The sequence below is a fragment of the Buteo buteo genome, chromosome 4 (assembly GCF_964188355.1).
Source record: "Buteo buteo chromosome 4, bButBut1.hap1.1, whole genome shotgun sequence".
In the NCBI taxonomy this organism is placed as follows: Eukaryota; Metazoa; Chordata; class Aves; order Accipitriformes; family Accipitridae; genus Buteo; species Buteo buteo.
In genome coordinates, this window is record NC_134174.1 from 13,586,457 (window position 1) to 13,609,938 (window position 23,482).

Here is a 23,482-nt window from a genome sequence, read left to right on the forward strand (position 1 = left end):
CCTGCCCTTCTATTTAAAGAGTGATATTTAAATAATTTTGTGTTTGTGATTCAAAGGTCTTCAAGTTTATTTTTTATGAAACAATGTAGCACAACATTCACACAAGAAAGAAAATTATCAATTTCCTGTTTGTCAGATGAGAAAAAAAAAATCACAATGAAAGGTTAGTGACAAGATCTCATTACAGACCCATAAAAATGAAGAACAGGACTCATTATTTCTAGTGACCCTGCAGGACACTAGATGATGGTCTCTCACTTAAAATACAGATTCTTGTTGCCACATGGATCATTCATTTGCTCACAACATGGAACTTAGAGTTACTGCCTTTGATTGTGGTAAGTATCACTTCTTGACCAGGCATCACTACTTTATCTACACTGGGGAGATATTCATGTCAACATACAAAAGAGGTAGTGAAAGGAGAAGCATGGTCTCCTGTTAAAATACAGAACTGTGGATGAAATATCCTGCCTCCCCTCATGGGCTCCATCATTACATTGCTGAATTACTCTACACAGAGCAGTGAGCTTCTCTCTAGTTCATTTTCCCTGTGTGTATAACACTTTCAGTTCCACAGGGTATTACTGGATTGAATTAAATTTCTGTAAAGCAAGTTTCAGATTGAAAGCATGACAGTACTGCAGAAATGCAATGTGTTATTAAATATTTTCCAAAAAACCTTCCTTTTATTTGGACTGATACTCTGTCCTCCAAATTGTGTAGGTTGCAGTTAAGCCAGTGATACTATGATACTAAAGTCTATTACTGGGATTAAAAATATTTTCCATAGGCAAGAGAATTAGTGATAATTCAGTACCTCTTGCCAGTTTTAAAACTAGGTTTGTAGAGACCAAAATGGGATCTGTGGGATCTGTACTGGAGTAGGGTCGTCTATAATAATTAGATATTTCTGATATCTAGGCAATATATATCTGCCGCCTTAGCCTTGTTGTCCCCCTCCTTTCACCAGTGATTGACTGTGAAGGCCTCAAAAATTTTAGCACAAAATGTCAGCTTGTGTGTCTTGACAAAATCACTTATATCACTGAAGTTCCACTTCTTTTCTAGCTACCTCCAGCATGATTTTGAAATCAAGCTACTCCGAGATTCACAGTATACTTTGAGTTAATGTATCCCGAATGCATTCTTTGGTCTGGTTGTGCAATTTTTTGGCATCTAAAGTAAAGTTTTGGGAAAATCGAATTATTTTTAAACTACTGAATTTTGGCTGTGCTGTTTTGAATACACAGTTAACTAGCTTCCTACTTTCCCAACTCCCAACTTCAGAGACATTGTCATTCTTTCTATATTGCAGAATATCATCACCAGGATGGCAAAAAGACGTTTCCACTAACTAACGGTCTAGGAAAAAATAGAGTCACATGCACCCCCTCTTCTGCCTCACCCTCTTTGTTGTGAATGTAACCTTTCATTTTGATTAGGATTGCCTGGAAATTGAAACCATGTTTTGTTTGATCTGAAACAAACATCCAATAAACTTCAGTTTGAGTTTGAACCAAGAAACCCAGTTTGTTCTAATTTAATAATCAGAGAGCTGCATTACTAGCTAGCGACTGATTTAATAGTACCATGCACCAGCCTATTGTGGAATCACGTATGTATTGGACTTCTTTTTGTTGATGGATAAGCAAGTATAAGTACAACACTGTTGTTCATATTGAATGAAATAGCATGATAATTCAGACACCAGAGGCTCAAGAACTGTGATACAAAAGAAATGCAATGACAATTTATCCCTTCACAGGACAGGAAAGTGAAAGAGTAGGCAGACAAACTTCAAAAATGCTTCGTGACATGCAGCAATGTCCAAGCTAATTGTGAAGTGTTAGGGTGACAAGAAATTGGAACAGGTTATGTAAGGGGTTTGCTAAATGTCTTGTAATCAAGTTTTAAAAATCAGGATAATAACTATCACGGATGATATAAGCATAGCTGAAATTGGACTAGATTATCTCTTAAGATTCTTTCTAATCTTACATTTCTATAATTGTGATCTACAGCTTGCTTAAAACTCACCTTTCATTGGTTAAAACAGTATTCCTTAAATTCTCTATTTCATTTCCTAGCAATTTTACCCGGTTTTTAATTTCACTTGCTTTCTGCTGAGCAGCATGCACCAAATTTATACATTTATTCCTTTCATTTTTGATAACTTCATACATTTTAGCAAATCCTTGGAGTCTGAGGAAATGACAAGTGTGAAAGAAATAATTATTATAATTTTATGTATACATGGATAAAAATTGCTTTAAAAGACATTTTTTAGCTAATGTATTATTATTATTTTCTTACTGGTTTTGGATTTGTCTTTTCCTTTTTTTATACTCTCTTATTTCAAGATCCTTTCTCTTTATTTCTTTAATAATATTTTGGAGTTGTATCTGAAATTTAAATAGAATTCAGTGAGGACTTTAGACATATCAAAGAAATATCTTCAAAGAAATGACTCAGAACAGCTATTCCTCTTAGATGAGGAAAACACAGCGAGGCGAGATTATTCTAAGAACTTATTCTAATTGAAATGCTTTTATCGTAACAACATTAAAGAACACAGTTTTTCTACGTATATTAAGCTTACAAAGACTGTTATTAATGTAGATGATTTGATGCTGCATCTTAAAATGCTTGGTCCCTTGTATCTGGACTTCTACTGTTTCTGTTAATCAGGCTCTCGGTTCCATCACTATATAATTATTTGGCATATGCACCACTGAAATTGTACCTTTTCAAATATAATTTCTTTTTAACTCTTTCCTGGCTTTTCAGCAATCACTGATGATTGAGTAGAATGGTACATTTTGTTATGGCTCTGGACCTTTTGTTTTCAGTTGTGTTCAATCTTTAATACCCCGTGTCATTAACTTTCAATGGAAAGGTCTTTTCTCACCTCCTACTGGTAACAGGAGGAGGAGATTGGTATTAAAAAAGCTGGTGCATGTTGGGTTGTAACTCTGGGCATGTGTGTGTGTTCATTACTTGGTATTGTTTATTTTTTTGATCTGTTTATGGACTGCTTTTTACTGAAGATGCAAAGCCTGACATGTTTGTTTACTCTATCTTTATAGACAGTCAAAGATTCCCAAAGTGTTAGAAGGGTAGCTTATCTAATTTATTTGAATACAGATGTACATTGTGGAAGCAGAAATACCTTGTATCCCTATACAAACCTGGTAGTTAGTATAAACTGTGCAATATTACAGCACATATATGATATTATAATGCCAGCAAACTTCAGGCAGCAAACCCAATGGCTAGTCCTAGTTTCTGTGACCATAGGAAAAGTTTCTTTCCCTCTTTCTTCACACTAATATAACAATTTGCACCCAGAAACGTGTCAGGAAAATAAAAATTGCTGCCTCTTCTTGGAATGAGTAGCAGTTCTGTTTGTCTTTTAATGTCCATATATTTGTAAAATAAAACACATAGTTGTACTTCTGAGAATCTCAGTTGAGGCTATCTGCTTTTCTGCCTCTCTATTCCAGAGGCTTGAAAGAAAATGTCCTTTCAAATACCTTATTTCAATTGTGACATGATATTTTAATATATTATTGCACTGCACCATAAATTGCCAATAAAACAACACAGTATTGTGAGCTTCCTGTGTTGTGATGGAACTTCAAAGTAAAGTGGGAAATGAGAGTCCACAAGGCTCTCCTCACTAGCAATTTAATTTCTTCATATACCAGCTTTCACTCTAGAAGAGTCTTGCAATTATATGAGATAATTTTTTACCTGGGCTTTCTGGACATCCCTAGATTTCTGGTCCCTCTCTTCAACTTTGAGCCAAGTCAGATGTGCAAGTCTGGATAAGTCAACTCTGCATTTTTCCTGCTCTTTGAAAAGCCGGCCTTCTTCAGCAATATATTCTTCTAACATGTGGGCATCCGTATCTGACATAATTTCCTAAAGAAAATTAAATTCAATTCCTTATGCATCAATGTATCAGTGTTGGCAAACCCAAAGTCAGAAATAGTTAGGGTTTATCTGCAAAGTACACATATATACAGACTACATGGATTTAAAAAAAAAATTGCTTTAAAATACCAGCTAAAACACCATGCACAAGCCTTATAATAACATGTCAAAATATTTTATCACCTTGAAGCATTTCTGTTCCTCAATCTAGCATGTCTTTCAGCTATTGCCCAGTGGGCAGAACGGTTCCTTATGGCCACGTAATTTTTAAATAAGCATACTGACAGGTCTTGACATGTCCATATTACACAACGGATGACACTGAGCTTTCACATTAAGAGACCAAATTTAGACATTTAAAACAGAGTATCTAGATGCCTAGTGTTGTCAATCCAGCCAGTGAACTCTAAAGAGCTATTTGTTCTACTCAGTGTAGGCTAACCTCTTTAGGAGGAGGTGAATGGATGGCTTCCTAGGCTCCACTGACTACATGACTAGATTGCTACTGACTATCCTGGCACATTAGATACATATCCCATACACAAATAGTGACATGTAGATAATGAATGTATATGTATTCAAACACAAGCTGAATCCCACCCGCTAATGTTAACGAATTCAAAGACAGCACAAAACAAAAATGGATATAAGGGAAAGAAGATAAAGAGGTATGATCTTAAGAAGAAAGTATATCTGAAACATATTGCTTCTTATAAAGTCATTTATGTAGTGGCAAGTACTAATACTCTTATGATCAAGACATCTGCAGTTCCACACTATATATGGCTGTGCTGTGTATAGACAGACATCCACAAATGACAAAACTCTGAAGATGAAAAATGATAATGTACAAATGCTGAATTGTCCTTGTTTCAACAAGGCATTCTGCCATATGCCAAGGAAATTTATACCCATCAGATTTCCAGTTGTAATGTTGTTAATGATGTTCAGAAGGACTTAACCTAGAAAGCAGATTTGCTTTCTGCCTTCCAATATGTGACCAGTAACACCGAAAAAATGTTTTTTGAATATGACAAACAAGTGGTCTTTAAAATTGAACAAATACTATCGCATGTCTTCTCACCAGAAAGCTGCATCTAGAAACTCCCATCTTTTTAAATTCCAACAGTCCCTTTATTCTCATGATTGAAAACCAACTGTTACAGTGAAAAAGTATGAGAAAGCAGAACTCAGCACCTGTTCAGCTAAACTTCTCCTGGTCATTTCAATTTCCTTCTGCAGTTCTTGTCGTCTTTCTAATAATAATCCATTACTTTTAGGGATAGCTTCTGCCTACAAAAATAAACCAAGCACACTGAGTGATGCATACAAAAGATGTGAAAAATGTAATCTGCAGTTAATCTATCTATCTGAAGTAGTTACACAAATTAAGAAATTAATTTTCTGTCTGGTTACAATAGCTAGTCCAAGAGTTCTTCATTGAGTATTGTTCTTCAGCAACATATCCAAGTTTCTCAAATTTTTCTTTTAAGAATTTCACTATAAACACTAAACTTCACAAAGCCAAGTTTAAGTAAGTACTGAATTTATAAGGGTTGTGTTTTTCAGCAACTAAACTGTCATTAAAAAAGCAAAAATCACAATGAGAGACTATGTAAAAATGTCACCTTCTAAATTCACAGAGGATTTTCTGAGTGAAATTCTGACCTTACTGAAGTAAAGAAAATAGATCTACCACTGATTTTAATACTGTCAGTATTTCATATCTGTGTAGATTTGATATCATATTTTTTGCATTTTGTTATTAAAGTAAGATATTCCTGCTCCCTCCTTAGGGTCTAGAAAGTCAAAACTAACAACACAAATAGTTATGTACTATTTTTTCTTGTAAATTATGGGAAAATTTGTTTATTCAATCAGATTTTGAAGTGAAGTGTGTGAAAGGAGATACATTAGAAACTACCTTCTGATGAAACTATATCTGAATAATCCCACTACAACCACTTGCATGATGTAACTTGTAAGGCAAAAGGTTGTATTGGCCTCACAGTGACTAACAACTTAAAAATTCATTACAGTTATAAGTAAATAAGAAATAAATACAGCAGGCTAACTATTCAGGCATATGTTGCCTGTCCATAACTGCAAATCTGTAATCCATACAGGTGGGGAAAAAATGACACCAAACAACACATCTGGAAGCTATTCAAACATAATACACGCAACCCTGTGGTATCTTTCTCAGATCTCAACCAGATGTTAGAGTTCAAAACACTATGCCTCAATAAAGATAATGAGATGTTTTGTACATATGATTTTCACTTCTGTGATAATATTATAAAATGAGATGTTGTTCACATGCATTAAGGGAAAGGGAAATGAGAGGCACAGTAAAGGTCAAACTGTGGAGTTACTTTGGTTTCAGCTGCCAACTCTGAGATTTGATTTGACTTAGGTTTGCTAAAAGGTCAATAAAACCTATTCTAAGCAAGTTAATTTCACTCTTGTGGAGGGAGCAAACGGCTTTTCTGTGGAGCATATATTAGTTACCACTTCTGTTGTGTAAAAGGCTCTAGTGTCTGTAAGTAGGCTTTTCCACATTTTCAAGATGGGATTCTAAAAGATGCCATCAAGTTCTTGAGTCTAAAAGTAGAAAGCTCATATAAACATCTTTAATCCATTAAGGGCTTTTGTTCACATAAGACATGACTAAACTTAGGCACTTTTGGCTGTCTCTGCGTTGGCCTGACTGAAGAGAAGGCATGCGTGGAGACAAACTGCAGTTCTGCTCTGGGCTGGCAACAGCCGGAGCGGCCAGTTCTCTTTCACACAGAATGTTGGTGTTTAGCAATAGCTGACCTTTCACAACTTACTAAGAAGAAAAACACATTTGAAGGAAGTGTTCCTGTAATTTCCTTATTCTACAAACCAGTCATTCTGCACTTAGCACGTGATTTAAAGTAAGACAAATTTGGGGAAGCACACTGATGTACTGCTGCTTCTGCAATCACATTTTTATACTAGCAACTAATTCTTGCAAATTTGCCACTTGGAGTCACAATGAATAAATGTTAATCTGACTTTCTGTCGTGCTTTAACCAGGACACTTTCTAAGTAGTTAAAGGGTCTTTAGCTACCTAATATATTTTAACTTTTCCTAGATGTGCTCCCAAGTCTTCCAAATTAAAATAGCCTCAAGATAGAAAAAGCCAAGCAGAATCAAGCTTGCCACTCCAGTCTTTTGTACTCCGGTACTGCATTTGAACTGACCATGCTGCAGAGGAGCAGTGATTTCACATTTGATCTTCTAAAAGAGCCAAGAAAGGAATCAGAGAAAACACAGAGCGTGGGAGGATGGGCTAAAATAACTATATTGCCATGGCCTGTTTGTGTTAGGGTAGCATCCTGCAACTTCTGGAGTAAAATACTGCTTAGAATTCCACTTCTATCTCTATTGGTATTCCCTTCCCCTCACTCCTCATGATGATGCTACTTGCAAGACTCATACAAGCCTATAGGATAACATAGCATTAGCACTGAGGGAATCCTCTGCAATGCAGCTTAACCATTAAGGGTCTCATTACAGGTATCGTCCTTTTACAGTGCGAAGGGGTTGGCTTGGGTTTGGACCTTACCCAGGACTGTGAACTCTAACCACAGCCATGGGTGAGTTATGGCATTTGATTTTAGCATTACATGGTTTTGAACAATTGTGGTTCTCCCTCCAGGAATATTTCTTCAATAGGAACACAGGAAAAAATACCATTTCCCAAATTCTCTTAGCTGATACTGAACAGAAACTCAGTATGAGCTTTAAGAACAAAGTCTGGAATACGCATCAGCCCTTTAATCAGTATTTCAGGAAATTCAATCTAAAACTTTTTTGTGTAGTTATAGACCTTTCCTCCCTCCTCCCAGGTGGGCTTATATTACTAGGTAATTAATACACATGTGAACTCAGGAGGAATTTCAAGGGAGATAGGAAAAAAATTGTATTATTTAATAATAGTAAATATTATTGAGTAATATTTAGAGTTGTTTCAACAGCAAAGCTAAGTATGTATGAGTTTTGATATCATATAGTTTTTTAAAAAAAATTTACAGTGATGTAAGTAAGACTTTTTTCTGCCCTGAATTGCTTAGAAGGACCAAGAAAAATTTCAAGGACACCATGTCAAGGTACAAAACAACAAGTACTGTGAGAAAATATTCACCTGGGGAAGCAAAATTAATTTTATAAGACTATCTTACAATTTAGACTAAGCAAGGAGCTAGTAAAGGAGAAAAGCTTAGGAAAGAGATAATGGAAGAACCAGTGATGACAGGAAGAGAATATGAAAAATTTATAGACAAAGTAAATTTTTAGAAAGAATTGGAAGGAGAAAAGAAAGGAAATGCTTTGAATAGGCAAACAGAATGAGACTGCCCTTTAAAATCAGCATAGTAGAAGGCACAAATAAAAAAGAAAAGAGTAAATCAGTATGGGAAGAGGAATGGGTGAAATACTAATGCAGGGAGGAAATGAGGAAGGTGAAATTTTGGTGGAAACAAAGAGAACATAGGGAATTATTTCATATTATTTACTACCAAACTTTATATAGTGCTAGTTTCCTGTCCCCTGGAATAATGTTAAATACATTCTAAATTATTTACAGTAATGTACAAACAACCTTCAAATTTTAAAAAGATGTATCTTTTCATCATTTGGGAACTAGGGAGTACTTGGCTCTATTTTTCTGATACAAATTTCTTTGAGGCCAATGGGCAAGTCACTATATTATTTCATTCATAAATGACCACAATTCCATAGTGCTTTAAAGGAAGACATGACACCACAGGGCCAATATAATCTCCCAGTTCTCCTTGATATGAAGCTCCCACCTAAAATCCTATTCTTAAGAATAGTCCAAATATATCTTGATGCAGTATTGTTATTACAGCCAGAGCACCGAGAGGTTTCTTTGTTAGTTATAGCAACACTCTTGACACTTTTATGTGCATAAGACTTAAAACAGTCTTCTACCCTTCCCCCTTTTAGGACCAGTGAAAAGATTTCATAGGCAGATTTCTTACAAGAAAATTTAGAATCCTTATGATCAATGCATTCATACAGACCTCTGATTTGAGTCTTTTATGCTGTGACTTATCTTGTTCCAAAGAATCATAAATCATATTCAGTTGTAACTCCATCTTTTTTAAATTTCTCAGTTCTCTCTCCTTCTGTGTTTGCTTGTGAATGAGAATATCATGTTGCTTTTTTTTCTCCAAGACACATTTTTTTAAATTCTCTTCCAGAGCTGCTCTGTATAGACACAGAATTTTAGAAACATGTAACTTGACCAAGACATGTATGCAAATGGGCATGATCATTTTAATGGGTTTTGAGTACTGCATTGTTATGGCTGAGCAGCAAGATAAACTCGTGAACTACTGACCTAAAAAGGTAGCATTTTTATAACTTTAATCAATTATAATATTCCTAATGATGTCAATGAGGTCTCACAGTCTGTTCTAAATATGCTAAAAATTCCAGAGAAACTATTACTTATAAGAAGAAGAAAACAAATTTTTTTAGTATGAGGGAATATTTACATCTTTGCTTCACTGAAACTTTTCAATTTAAAATGCCACTATCCTCTAATACAAAACTTTAAAGGCAAAAGCATTGCTGCTGAATGTATGGCCATGATACAATTATACATCTTCCTCTGCAAAGAAGGAATCATTTGAAGCTTGCAACTAACCTAACAGTTTGTTTTACTTTACCAAGTATATATAAGCTCATAATTCAACAGAATATTAGAGAGATGAGTAACCAATCCCCACTGAAATTCAGGAGTACATGAGTGCAGAAATCTATGACCCTTGTGAAAATGAAAATACTGACATATTTTTTTCTTGTTCAATTTACTTTCTGTGGGTTACACAGAAAAAAAGTATATTTTCACTGGAGAGAGAAAACCTCTAAAAGACTTCCCATTCAGAGCAAAATCCAGTTTCATTCTCCCAGGATTTTATCAAATGCTTATGCTTTTTGATGTTCTTCTTCAAGCCAGATCCCAGATTCCAGTAGTTTATATAAGCATTTCTGAAGCCAAAAAGAAGCCTGATGATAATTTCTAGTCTGCACTGGTTGCAGCATTCAACTTGAAAACATAAGCAATACAGCAGAAAAAAGAAATAGATCTTTGAGAACAGAGGATTGTTCACTCATACTACATGGCTTATGTCTACTACTCCAACCTGTCTGATAGGACCGCTGATTCCTTCTCTCTGTTAATTTCTAGTAATTTTGTCAAAGTAATGTATTCTTGTTCTTTGCTTTCTAGCAAAATTTGTTTCCCATCCAGCTCCTTCATTATGTTTTCTCTTTCTTGCAAAATCTCTTCAGTCCTTTTTTCAATCACTTTCAGGGTACCATTCAACTCTTCTATTTGGTCATTAAGGGCTTCTTTCTTCTTCTCTGCATCACTGTGGATATATTTTAACAAAACAGTAGGGGTTAACATTTCCACATGCATATTTAAATGGCAAAAAGCAAGTTGCCAGTTTTCAACAATAAAATTGCAGATAGCCATAGGACTAACAGGGAGTTTAGCACAATGACAGTATTAAAAAGAGTTCTAGTAAACTGATTTCTGTCAAGATTACTAGGTACATGGGTGTGACACTTCTAAATATTATTCCCAAGACTAGGAACTCTGGTTAGTTCATTCTGTGATGTGACACAAGTATAAAGACTCATTTGAATACTTCATTAATAGCAATCTACACAATGTACTAGTTTTTTAAAATTGCTTCTCTGTAACACTATAGGAAAAACTTTTTATATTTATGATGGCAGAGTTGCATTAAGCAGAGTAGTAAGGAAAATGTAGAAGAAGACCATTATACAAATTTTAAAACTGAGAAATATAACGTAGTCTAACAATTTCTATGTTAGAAAGAGGGACAGCAAGCAGGAGACACAAAAACTTCAGTGTAACCCTGTGCCCAAACAGGGTACAAAAAACATCATTTATCTGGATGGCAATTGGACTGTGAGCAACCTGGCTGAAACTGCAGAGTGCTAATTAGGTTTTACATGTACAGAAAGCAGCACATGTTATGCTTCAGGGAAGAAAAAACCCAACTACATGAAAGAGAGAAAGAAAAGGCTGGCTACTGGCTTACATTTTCCATTGAAATATTAGAGACCAGAATTCACATCAGGAGCTTACAGCAAAGCACTTCTGACTAAAAAACTGGTACAGAAATATCAAGAGAGAATGATTATTTAGTTCAGGCCAGACTGTTCACTGTGAAAGTTGCTAGTTTAACTGAGACCAATAGAGATAAGCTACTATACAGTCACCGAGAACTAGAAACTGTAAAAAAGCCTAATCACTGGATTACATGGTAACATTATTTTCCATTAAAAAATCTAAGTAGATCTGATATATAGTAATGCAGCACAGTAAGATGGTTAAGCAATTTTTGACCAAGCTTTGTTCTAAATTTTTCTTTGTTGTACTAGAATTTACAATGTTTCACTGCATATACTATATTTTTCAGTACAGTGCATAGATTTTAAGTGCATTACAGATGCTTTTTTAAATGTTGACCCTAATTTTAATCAACAACTATACTCAATCATCTCTGTAACAAATGGATGAAAAGAAGTCATACATACATATTTATGTATATATAATTATTTATTAAAAGCATACATTTTTTTCTGATTCATCTTCTCAGTTTCTTTTCCAAGTTGTGCTGGAACACCAAGGATCTTAACTAGCTCATCCTAGTGACAAAACACAAAGGTTAGATTAATAGCCTCAGATTCTGATGAGATTTCATAGAAGTAATATTCATCTAGAACTGCTGTGAAAATGGGCAGGAAACATATTTTCAAATTATTTGAGCTTGTCCCAGAGAATTGTAGCTGCTACTTTTGAAACTGAACATTGATATTTACGATTTCATTATGTCTGCAAGATAAAAATTACACTTGGATATTATTAATACATCTGATTATGTTATCTATACCATGGAAAGGAAAGCAGCAAAGACCTGGGTATGTTTTTTAATTCTCAGCATAAATCTGTATTAACTTGGATCTGAGCATGTGTTAGAGCAGCCTACAATAGCACAACATAGCAAACATGTCATTATATAAATGATTTTTTTAATCAAAACCATGACTATTATTATTTTCTAAAGGATTAATAACAGATATGGCACAACAGCATGTTTTACACCTATTGAAAAATTATGTAATATATAATGTGATGCCATCTCATGAATTTGGAATGACAAACAACATCCAGAAATTTCACCATTTCCTTGGACAAAGCATGTACTCATATATACATACATGCACACACATACACAGATATACATAAACACAATTAATTTTGTGTTACTTTTAAATTAGCCTGCTTCTCCAGAAGCTTTTCCATTTCTTTCTTATCTGTTAACATCAGCTTTTGCTTGGATAAAACATCTTCCTTTATTGTATTAATTTCTGCTTTTCTTTGGATTACTTCTTTGCAGAGCTCATCACAATTTTCTTTCATCTGTTTAATTTTCTTATCTGCTTCCTTTAAAAATGAAGCAAAACATCAGATTAATTTTATTTTTCCTTTTACATTTTGCAGGCTTGTGATATTACAGAATCATTAACATTGAATGATGATAACATTCATTAAAACAAGGTAGGAAATACAATTTTTTGCCATGTGTATGTTTCTTCTATCAATAACCAGCAGAATTTTATTTCTGACAAAACCACATATATTCATCAGGACTTATGACTGCAAATGTATTTTCCATACTCACATCCTAGAACAAAAAACCTGCAGCTACCTCTACATGCAGTATCCATTTGCTGAATACAGTAAAAAATTTTCTTCAGTAAACTTAAGAAAATCCAGATCTTTTCTGAATCAATTATTCACTGCTTGCCCTAGAGTTATCAAACCTGAATGATATAATATACCCTCTCCTATAAAATCTACCTCTTGATTTTTCTATGTATTCCAGATTTTAAATAAACTGTAGAGTTACACACCATGAAAAAATTTTCATTGATGTTTACATATGTTAGCTGACAGAACATAAAACATGGCTTTTCTCATGTTTTGTACTTACCCTTTGTTTTGGAATTCTTTCATATTCATTTTCCAGAAGCCTTTTTTCTTCTTGCAAACTACAGGAAAATCAAAATAGAGCTAAATATATTAGTAATATGTTACTATAATATACTAAATGGTAAAAAAGTATGGAAGCCTATCTTGTGTTAGACTAAAATGTATAGTGAATTATCATCAGGGACAATTGAAAGGTGTCCAGATTTAAAGGAAGGTTGCTGACTGGTAACTGGAAGTCCTGAAAGACAGGTTGTACATATGCAGGCTTTTTCTACAGTGCACACATGTAAACTTTTGAATCTGATTCTTCTTAGTCTTACCACCTCTTTCAGGGATGCATTTATGCCTCATTCACCCTTGCCTTTATACTAGCAGAGCATAACAAGTCAGATGGCAGCCTATACCCACAGTTCCTCCCAACCTCAGAAAAAAAAATTTTAACATGGAACTAAGGCAAAAAGAAAGAGAAGGTGGATTATAAATATCCACAAAGACATCACACATCAAAGAAAGTGCAGTTGCTAATGAGAACCTTTCTTCTTCCTTTGAGTGATTGCTCATGCACACATTCACACTGTGAATAACCGTAAGTGAAGCTCCTCAAATCTGAACAGGGACCTGTGAAAAAAAATCCTGAAAAGAGGTTGTAGACTAAAAGTCAATGGGGTATAGTAGAAAACTAAATTGAATAGCCATGGTGATCTTAACCTATATCCAAAACTATGTTGCAATTTAATTTCAGGCAACAATAGAGACAGATGCTGAAGGAGGGAAGAATGAGGAAAGGAAAAAATAGGAAAGGTCTTAGATTGTCTGGGTGTATTTTCAGTAATGCTGCCCTGAGAAAGATGAAGGAGTGACTACAAAAGTGGAGCTGAACCAACGAGCTTGTTGGACTTACAATAGGGAGCTTCCTGGTGGCAGGTAGGTGAATACTGCCAAATACAAAAAATTAGCCCTAGTGAAGAAATACATCAATACATCCCCAGTGCATGCACAAAACAATTCTCTACCTACAGGAAGTAAGTGGGCTATAGCAGTCTGCATGCCATCACGACCAAACTGAACTTAATTAAGTCCTTGTGCTATTGATTTGGAAAAAGGAGGCAGGTTCCTGCAATGCAATTTCTACATATGATGACATTTCTGAGTCTCAGGCTATAAAGGAGTAAAGATTGCAGCTGGGGAATAGGTGAAAGGACCAAATCCTCTGCCTCAGATATAGCAAAGAATCAAGTTCAGCACTTAAATTTGTTTGTAACTCAAGCTGGAGGATGTGCTCGTCAGGCCTCCTGGAAACTCACAGCAGTCTGTGAGAATAAATAACTCTTTAAATAAGGGAAGTATTAAGAGAAGGGGACAGGCTTTCATGAAATAGCTGTGTCACTTGGAGCTATTAACTATGGCAAGGGAATCCTGGGGCAGCCCCACTGATGCAAAGCAGCTATTACAGTTGCCTCTGAAAGTGGTTGATATAGAAGAGAGGCAGCTGATTGGTATTTTTTTTTTTCTCTGAAAACTTTCAGTGGCAGCCTAAGATTTTGCATGGTGGTGGTTCAGGTTTCAGAAGGTGGTGGTCATGGGGAGAGAGATCAGTTTCCCAGCAGCCAGCCTCGTGGAGGATTGTCCCTAGGATCTTGTGCTCAATTCTTTATCAGTGCTGATTTAAGGTTTCCTTCCCCCTCAATAAATGATTTCTTATATTTTGGTCCTCCAACCACAGGAGCAATGCTTATACCTGGAAGCCTCAGGTGGCATCTTTCTAGTCAAGGAAAGGAAACAGTCGAAAAAGAGAACAGGGTTGGTGGTGTTGCAATCCAGAAAAAAAAAAAATCACGAAGGACAAGCTCTAGCTCAGATGAAGAGCAAAGAGAAAATAAAGACACAGAGTAGATGTTGTTGATTTACAGCATGTATGTATACTTGTATGGGCAGAGTCCAAGTATGCCTCTACAGGGACTGGTAGTCTAAAAACTAATTTGAATGCCAGTGTTTGAACACCCAGAGAGTGAATGAGTTTGCAAAAAAAAAAACTTTCAAAGAAAAAAAAGTTGAATTTAGATCAGTCTTCCCCCAAAATTGATAAAATTAATTACAAAAAAAAGTTCTATTGCAAAATCTACTATAACTTGAGAAATTGCACAGAAGAGTGAAGAAAGACACAGGAGTATTTTGCAGGTGTACAGTGCAAGTACATGTGAGTAAAAGGAAACACCATAAGGTGATTTCTTCTTTGCTGCAGTGGGGCTCAGGAACTACTCCTTTTATATTCCACTGTTTAAAGTCAATGAGGGAGAGCACAGGGATCAAAATGCATTAAAAACTGAGCTACTTCAATTCTGTGACAGTAGCTTTAGCCTGCCCCTCTGTACTGTGCCCATAAGCTAAAACTGTGCTGGAATGCCACACAGGTCAAACACAATGTTTGCACTTACCAACAGGTTGTCTAAATGTATAAATACGTTAATAAGGACAGTTAATATTCCCAACACATTTTGGCAGGATTCCTAGTTGTACTCCTTGGGACTGGCATAATCACACTAATTATAATGAATGTCCACTTTGCACAAATACCTGTAACTCTGCCACAAAAACTGATTAAATAAGTCCTGTGCGAACTGATTAAAGAGGTACTGCATTGCTTGTCATCAGTCTTTGCTGTGTCCTCTACCTTATCATGCCAGACGATCAAAAGAGCAGTCCCAAAATTAGGAGGGAGAGCAAAGTTGACACTACTTTTCTTTTGTCACATTCCTCACTCATGAGGACAGATTCCTGGGGAGCCATTCCAGTTTCACAACAAAGACTTTTCCATCCAGCAAAAGTAAAACAATTTGAACGCGTCATTTTCTGTGACACAAACAAAAGCAACACTGAACAGCAAGCACCAAGTTACTTTAAGAGCTGGCAGACCAACTACTTTCACACAAAAAGCAGTGAAGGTGAGAAAAGAAAAAGGCAGTAAAAGAAAGAAGTTAAATCTCTCCCTTTTGAGAAATGAGTTTGGTCCAGCTGCCCATATCCAAAAGTTAGACAGGTACCCCTACGCTAACATCCCCAGGCTTCCTTACTGTCAGGGGTAAAAACAGGAACCTCCAATGGGCAGGTCATCTGACATCCCAGGTCGCCTATTTTAGGATGAGACAAATTACCAGCTGAAAAGAATGTATTTCTCTCTGTTGCCATAATGGCGTAATTCCCATTGTTTTATAGCCCTTCTTTTTTCAACATCATGTGGTTTTGATTATTATCATTATTATACCTGTAACAACATACATAATGAAAAGAAGATGAAACTCTTAAGTTTAAGCATTAATGTTTGCAAATGTTTCTCACATTGCTTTACTTATTTTCATAAAGCTTAATAGCAGTACTGTACATGAAAAGCTACCGTGGATGCAGATATAATGAGTTAAAAAAAAGCACTCGGAAAATTGGACCATTAATGAAAATACATTCCAGACATCCCTGAGAGATGTCTACAGCTGCAAACTGATACAGAAATAAAAAAATTAAGTCAGAGAGATTAAGAAATGTAGCGGTAGTTGTCAACAGAGGTCCATTTCAGCTCCTCAGCTCACAAAATAGCCAGAACGTTGTTATCATTACAAATCTCATCCTGCAAGAAAGCAGACTCCTTCAGCTACTCTGACACACAGCTGGGATTGCTGAGGAACCCACAGAAGGTGCTCAGCACCTCACAACTAAAATCTGGTGACCACAAGTAGAAGATATCACAGCTGACAAGTTGCCAGCATGAGATTCCTGTAAGGCTCTTAGCTGTAATTAGTTTGTATGTACTGGAGAATGCAGTCACAAGACCAGTTGATAACAGCCTCAACTGTAACTCACTTTATTTTACTTATGGCTTGTAATTCTTTACTAGAAAAACTATGGACAAAAGCTTAACTTTTCACTTTTTAATTATGGAGTGACTAATCCTGAAATAATTACAAGCATTGAAATAATTTTCCATATTTGCAATGCTTCTACAAGGACAAACTCAGTTTTGCAATCCTGATTTGCATGCAATAGCACATAGCACTTTGGTGAATAGCCATTTTGTTACCTGCACAAATGACTGTGAGGGCTGTAGATTGGACCTAGGCTTTAAAATAAAATTGTTTTCAAGAATCAGTCACCTTTAACCTCACAAACTTTTGTTATAGATAATTTCATTACAAATTAATTGCTTGCTTTTAAATATTTGGTTCAGATGATAAATTAATTTCAATTATATATTTATTATTTCTCAATAATAAATGATTGTTGATACTATTACCTGTCAAAGAAAAGCAGCTCTTCTTTATTTTGTCTCACAAACTAGGGCTCTAAGCCTCATGTGGACATTAAAATGAAAAGTTTCCTCAAGCTAGAACAAATCCTTGCTGATCACATTGATTCTTTCCTTGTTCTTGTGCTAATCTGATTTTTCAGTCCATATTCTTAATTTACTGAGGCTTGTTCAGTCCCAGTTATATGAAGAAACTTGATGGCTTTGAAAGCAATTGTACCAGGACTGAACTGGGATCACTATTTTTCCTTTTACTTTATTACACTTGCCTAATAGTTTTTGAAAGGAAGAATACTCCTGGAGTCAGCTCTGACTTTGGGGTAGTGGCCCAAACTTTATAGCCTCAGTAAAATCCTTCCAGCTGTTGCTCCCCCGCTGTGCTGAGCGCTGGGGCAGACACACTAGCAACGAACCCAGTACAACGGTAGAGCAGAACAGGAACACAAACTGGAAGAAGAGGCACACGCTTGCAGTGGGAGTACACCACACCCACGCCGTCACCCGCAGGGTGACTTCCCTGACAGCTGAAGCGCAGCAGAGCTGCTTCTGAACACCTCGTGCACCTACTCAAGCGATGAAAAAGGTCACAAGATTTCTGAAAACCTGGTGATACTACATTGCTGAAAGCAACTTATATTTACTCTTGGAATGTTGACTGCTTGTTGGAACAATAAAGAATTAAAATAGAAGATGAACTATCACCTTCAGCTGTTGAAAAAGGTATCTGATCTGGAAAAAAACTGTTTACAGAGGCAAGTAAATAGGAAATGAAATTTGGAAAAGAGAACATAGAATACTAAGGGACCTTGAGACAAAAAAAACCTTTGCTAATGTTATGGTATATCTACATGACTCTTCAAGAGAAAAAGTTTACTGTTTTCAGATTTGAACCTGAGTGCCAAAAGGGTGCTAAGTTGCCTTAGCTATTAGAGAAAGTGAACTGAGGCAGGAAGCAAAGGCAGCAGAGACTAGAGAGATGGTTCAGAGAAAGAGAGGCTTACAGAAAGAGGGAAGCAGCAGATCTGCAGAGGCTCTCTCTCACTTCCAGCTCAGCAGTATTTCTGAGTAGACAAGATCCAAGACTTCTAAGAAATGGAAAAAGCAATAGATAAGAGACACAGATATTCCCTTCAAAAGGTTTTCCCTTCCATGTCCCCCGCCTACTATACAGAAGAAGGTAAATAAGCCATATGTTTGTTTTCAGACGAAACAGCCGTTAGTCATAATTCCAAAGAGAAGTTTACTTGTAAGTGCCAAGCACAGCTGGGACTGTGTTAACACAGTCGGACAACAAGGGAAACTGTGCTCCAGAGAGATCAAGGGCCAAGAGAGGTTGGACCATGAGTTTCTATCCTTCTGAGAAATGAAGGAAACCAAGCAGTCAACTAACGGCAAACTTATAATATCTTCGAAGCGGCTTCCCCTCTGTCTGTGACACCGCCCATGCACACAGATATTTCAAAAGACATCGCTTTATTATTTCTATAAATCCATCAGGCATATAGATCATTTTACATCAGTGTTACTACTAGATCACCTGCTACTCACAACTCTATTCAGGACATTTGTTTTCACTGTCTTTCACAGGCACCAAACCCATGCCTTCTTTACAAACATGTATTCACATCCATTATCTGTTTTTCTTCATAGCTCATTTCTCATTTCCCCACTACATTCACTCGTCCGTTCCCCACATACATATGTATTCTGCCAGTCCTGTTCATCTTACACTACTCCAACACTAAAATCCCTATCATTTCTGGAAAGCAGTATCTTCTCTCCCAATAAACAAATCTACACATAACCGAGGCACATCCTCCTCACTCCACAGCCACAACACATATTAAGAGCCAATGTTACCACCAGGCATGAAACAGATTCCAAACAAGGAACAATTAAATAATCTGAAGCTCTTCAGTTTAGAAAGTTGGCAAATTAGGAGGGGGGGATACAAAAGAGATCTATCAAACCATCCTGCAGCAGTGAAAATGAAGAGAGGAACAGATTTTCACTGTCTCGTCTCATCCAATACAAAAACTACAGGGCATGAAATGAAGCTGGTAGGAGTCAGGTTCACGAAAGCAAGGAGGTGGCAGTTTTTGTGTAGTTAATCTGTTGAACTCATTGCCCAGGGTGTTGCAATGCTAGAAGTTTATATAGTTGAGGAGGAGACAGGAGAAGTTCAAGGAAGAGGGGTCAACTGAGGATTCCTAAATACAGAGGACTGTATTTGGCTCATGAAATCCTTTTCTCACAAATGGCTGGGGGCTACACTTTTGGTCGCCATTATATACTGGACCTCTGCTCAGACGGTACAGCTGGTTTTGATCTCATGCAATACGTAAGATCAAACAGAGGAAGTTTCTTATTGAAGTGAAATAATATTTTTCACAGTATGAACAACCCAAAAAGTGTATTTTTAATCTGCAAGATAGGATATTCAATTCATATATAAAAATTAATGCAGTAAATGTGCAAGGGTAATTGAAACAATAGCTAAACTGCATTTTGTGTAGGACAGAAATCTCCTTTTGACTAGAGGTAGAAAGTAGAGTATGAGTAAATATCCCCTAAACATATAACACCCCATCATTTTTTGGAAAAAGATGCAAAACCAGTGAAAAATGTTCATAAGATATGAGGACAAATGAGTAAAACCCATGATATTTTGAAGAGCTCATTTCTGGACTGCTTGGAAGTTGCAATAAATTCTGTATTTAATAATTATTTCAGGAAACTTCATGTTGCTTAGTTATCTCATAGCAAATAATTTTTTCCAGATGCTTTCCATGTTTCTGTATTTCTCCCACTCCCAATTTGCTTCTTTCTCAAGTTTCTTTCTCTCTTAGAGCAAACACTTGGCTCTAAAAAAAATTAATCAAGAAAGAACTGCCAGAAAATCTGCTCTGTGCAGTTTGTACAGTGCCCCTGCTCTCCTTGCAGAAAAACAGTTTTAACTGCTAAGCTGCTGACATTGGTTTTTGCATTTATATATACCAACTACACTACAGCTGTATTGAAGATGGGTTAAAATAGCAAGCACCCCACAAAATGAAAATATGAGTTCATATCCATAGCTACATATTTTTAAAAATGCAATAGTGCTGCTTGTAATTTTGTATAAGAGCTTCACGTACAACACACTCATTTATGCAGATAATTAAAATATATACACCAAGCTTATTCTGGACTTTTTTCCTTTTATAGAAATGTCAACTATTCACTCCTTTCACAGCAAGTATCTCATTTTTCCCACATAAGAATATACAAGTACTTCTCCTCCTTTAAATACCTGACTAGAAAAACTTGAATACACTGTACTTCTGATGTTAAAAATAGCATTGTGTCTATTTATGACATTGTTTCCATAAAATCCCAGTCACCAGGTCTCTGAGACACTTTAATAATTTGTATTAAAGGTATCCTAGACTAGAATTGTTTCTGTTAATTTTGCCTACCTAAACATTAATTATGCAATGTAGTAAATCTTAAACAGCATTTCAAAGGACACCATAGCATGTTCTAAAATTAAAATTATCTACACATCTCGCACTGGAGTAATTTTATTCATCACTGAAATGTTGCTGTTACTAGGGTAAGTTTGTGACAATTTGTTTAACAACAGCCATCAAGAAATGTCCTCATGTAAGATAGAGAGGAGATTGAATTATATTATATGTTATTATCTTTCTAGATAGGCTATGATAAAATTAGCAGTGTTTGACCACTATCACCTACCATTCCATCTTGAACTGAATTTCATACTCTCTTTCTTTAATAGCATTGTATTCATTCTGGCAACTAAGAAGTTGTTGCCTTATTCGGGAAACTTCACTGGAGGATTCTTCAGGGAACTGTTCTGCTTTTTCCAGTTCATGTTGTTGTTGGTCCAGTTCTACACTAAGACGTTTGGCTTCCTGCAACAGCTGGATCTCAGATTCCTGTAAACTACATTAAATAGAAAAATTTAGAACTAGGCAATGAGAAGCATAAGCTTTGTATGTATATTACCTACCTATAATATTTAATTCAAGGTTTTCAAGATGTGATGGGATTAAATCCTGAATAATCTGGTCTGACCTCCTAGTTGACCCTGCCTTGAACAGGACGTTGGACCAGAGACCTCCTGAGGTCTGTTCAAACCTGAATTATCCTATGATGCCATGAGAGCAATGAAATCTGATGTGAGAGTGCTTTTCTGCATACCTAGAGTTGGAGTGGGATTCATCTCATCTAATTTTAACCAGATGAAAGATGGTTATTTAGTCTAATTTATTTGTCTAGCACCTCCTAGAACCAATAAAGAGATGGGGAATCTGTTTTATCCTAAGAAGTGCTGAAGGCTAGATCTGAATCAGCATGGGGACCAATAACAGGGAAGTATTCCCCAGGACAAGGCCCAGTCTGGGCTATGTGACACCTTTTAGTTCTTAGTAAATACTGGGACACCTACTCAGTGCTGAATTGCATGTTGCTATTGCTGTAGTGTTACCAGTATCTGAAGTAACTAATTTAATGATACACAAGCAGCAAATACATCTGTGGACTTCCATGGAAGCTTATTATAAGGCTTCTAGACATGATCAATTATCTGATCTGACTTAGCCACAAATGATGTGAAAGCATAAAGAACTCTATCACTTGCCTTTTATTAATTAAAAATATAATGCAATTTAATATTTCTTAAAACAAAGGAATTTAGAATCTCCCATATTGAGGAACTCTAAAAGATGACATTTATGGCTTAGCAACAAAAAAAAATTACGTATCGTGCTGAAGAATAGAGTTGAGACGGTAACTATAAAAACACAAAATATACAACTGACTATACTGCACAAACATAGCTGAAATAATACAGCAGAAGAAGTTTTGTTTTGTGTAACATTTCTACTTAGATAACCACTTCCTTTTTTAAACCAGAAAATAAGAAAACCACAGACTTCAACAGGAAACAAGAGTGTGCCTTTATCACGAAAAAATAACTTCATGTGTGATGTATTTACATAGTAACTTTTTAAGGGAAAAATAAATTGACTTATTGACACAAGATCCTGTACAATATTTAGATTTTCTTTAAGTCCAACAGAATGTATGCTGGTTTAGGAGAAAATATAATTGGTTGCAGTAATACTCATTCATTTAAAACATAATTCTTATATAAAACATAAATTTTACATAAAATTACATAAACACATAAGTTTTGGTTTTTTCAAGATAATAAAAAAATAAAAATAGAAACAAGACCTGAGTGTTGAATCTAGACCAGATCTTGCTCACTACAGTTGCCAACAGTATTTTTTCATGTGAAGATTTAAACTTAAGTGAAGACAATGAAGAAATAACTGGACATCTACAAAATGTACACCTCTAGAATCACATGAGTGCAAAAGTAAGCTTGCCAAGTCTGATGTGGCCGCTTCTGCATTTGTAAAGTGATTAATAATTTAACAGAGGCTTAAGAAGATAAGATTCCCAAACTGTCAATGAACTATCATTATTACCTGACTTTCTTACAGCTTGGTGTATCAGAATATTCATATTAGGTTCCTAAATTGAGATAGTAAAAATAAGAGTTTACAATTGGGCCACATGATTTTGTGACTAAATGGGTTTTCAGGGGCCAAATACGGGCTCAGGTTCATCAGCTTTAGGTGCAGCCTCAATGCAAAATGGATGGGTGAGACAGCACCAGAATGGGATGACAGCCTGTTCCCAGAATTTCAGCAGTGCAGCAAACATAAATTCAAAAGCACGTAACACTTTGAAGAAATGTATAAAAAATGTTCTCTACCAGGTGACATCTCTCAGCTTTTCAGAATGCTAAATTGTGCAGAACTGAAACCAGAAAATAAAGGAGTGTTTGCCACTAAACAAAGGACCACACTGTACACTTAAAACTCTGTGTACTCTAGCAACAGCGTAGGAAATTATCTGCATACAGAGTAGTTGCATTCATCATATTAGACAAATTTGTGTTGTATATCAGACAGATCAGATGCAATCATTTGGCATAGGTGTCACGGGGATCTACGCTGCTTAAGATGCATAAGACTTTCCCTTGAGATTTTTGTACGTGACTAAAGGAAAGTAGAACACACACAGCTTGAAGACCTCATCCAGCATAATTTGTTTCCATGTGGCATTGTAACAGCACTGG

At 35.9% G+C, this 23,482-nt stretch overlaps 1 protein-coding gene across 1 annotated transcript in view; it reads right to left on the minus strand.

Moving 5' to 3' along the window:
* The window catches only part of CCDC146 (coiled-coil domain containing 146), a 76,242-nt gene that overhangs the window by 13,691 nt on the left and 39,069 nt on the right, over positions 1-23,482 (minus strand). Inside the window, exons 4-13 of the mRNA XM_075024768.1 lie at positions 21,064-21,273; positions 13,033-13,090; positions 12,306-12,482; positions 11,610-11,683; positions 10,144-10,371; positions 9,016-9,202; positions 5,137-5,232; positions 3,757-3,927; positions 2,317-2,405; positions 2,041-2,205 (exon numbers count right to left, since the gene is read on the minus strand). Of these exons, the coding sequence (XP_074880869.1) occupies positions 2,041-2,205; positions 2,317-2,405; positions 3,757-3,927; positions 5,137-5,232; positions 9,016-9,202; positions 10,144-10,371; positions 11,610-11,683; positions 12,306-12,482; positions 13,033-13,090; positions 21,064-21,273 (1,455 nt within the window). The remainder of the gene's footprint in view (positions 1-2,040; positions 2,206-2,316; positions 2,406-3,756; positions 3,928-5,136; positions 5,233-9,015; positions 9,203-10,143; positions 10,372-11,609; positions 11,684-12,305; positions 12,483-13,032; positions 13,091-21,063; positions 21,274-23,482) is intronic.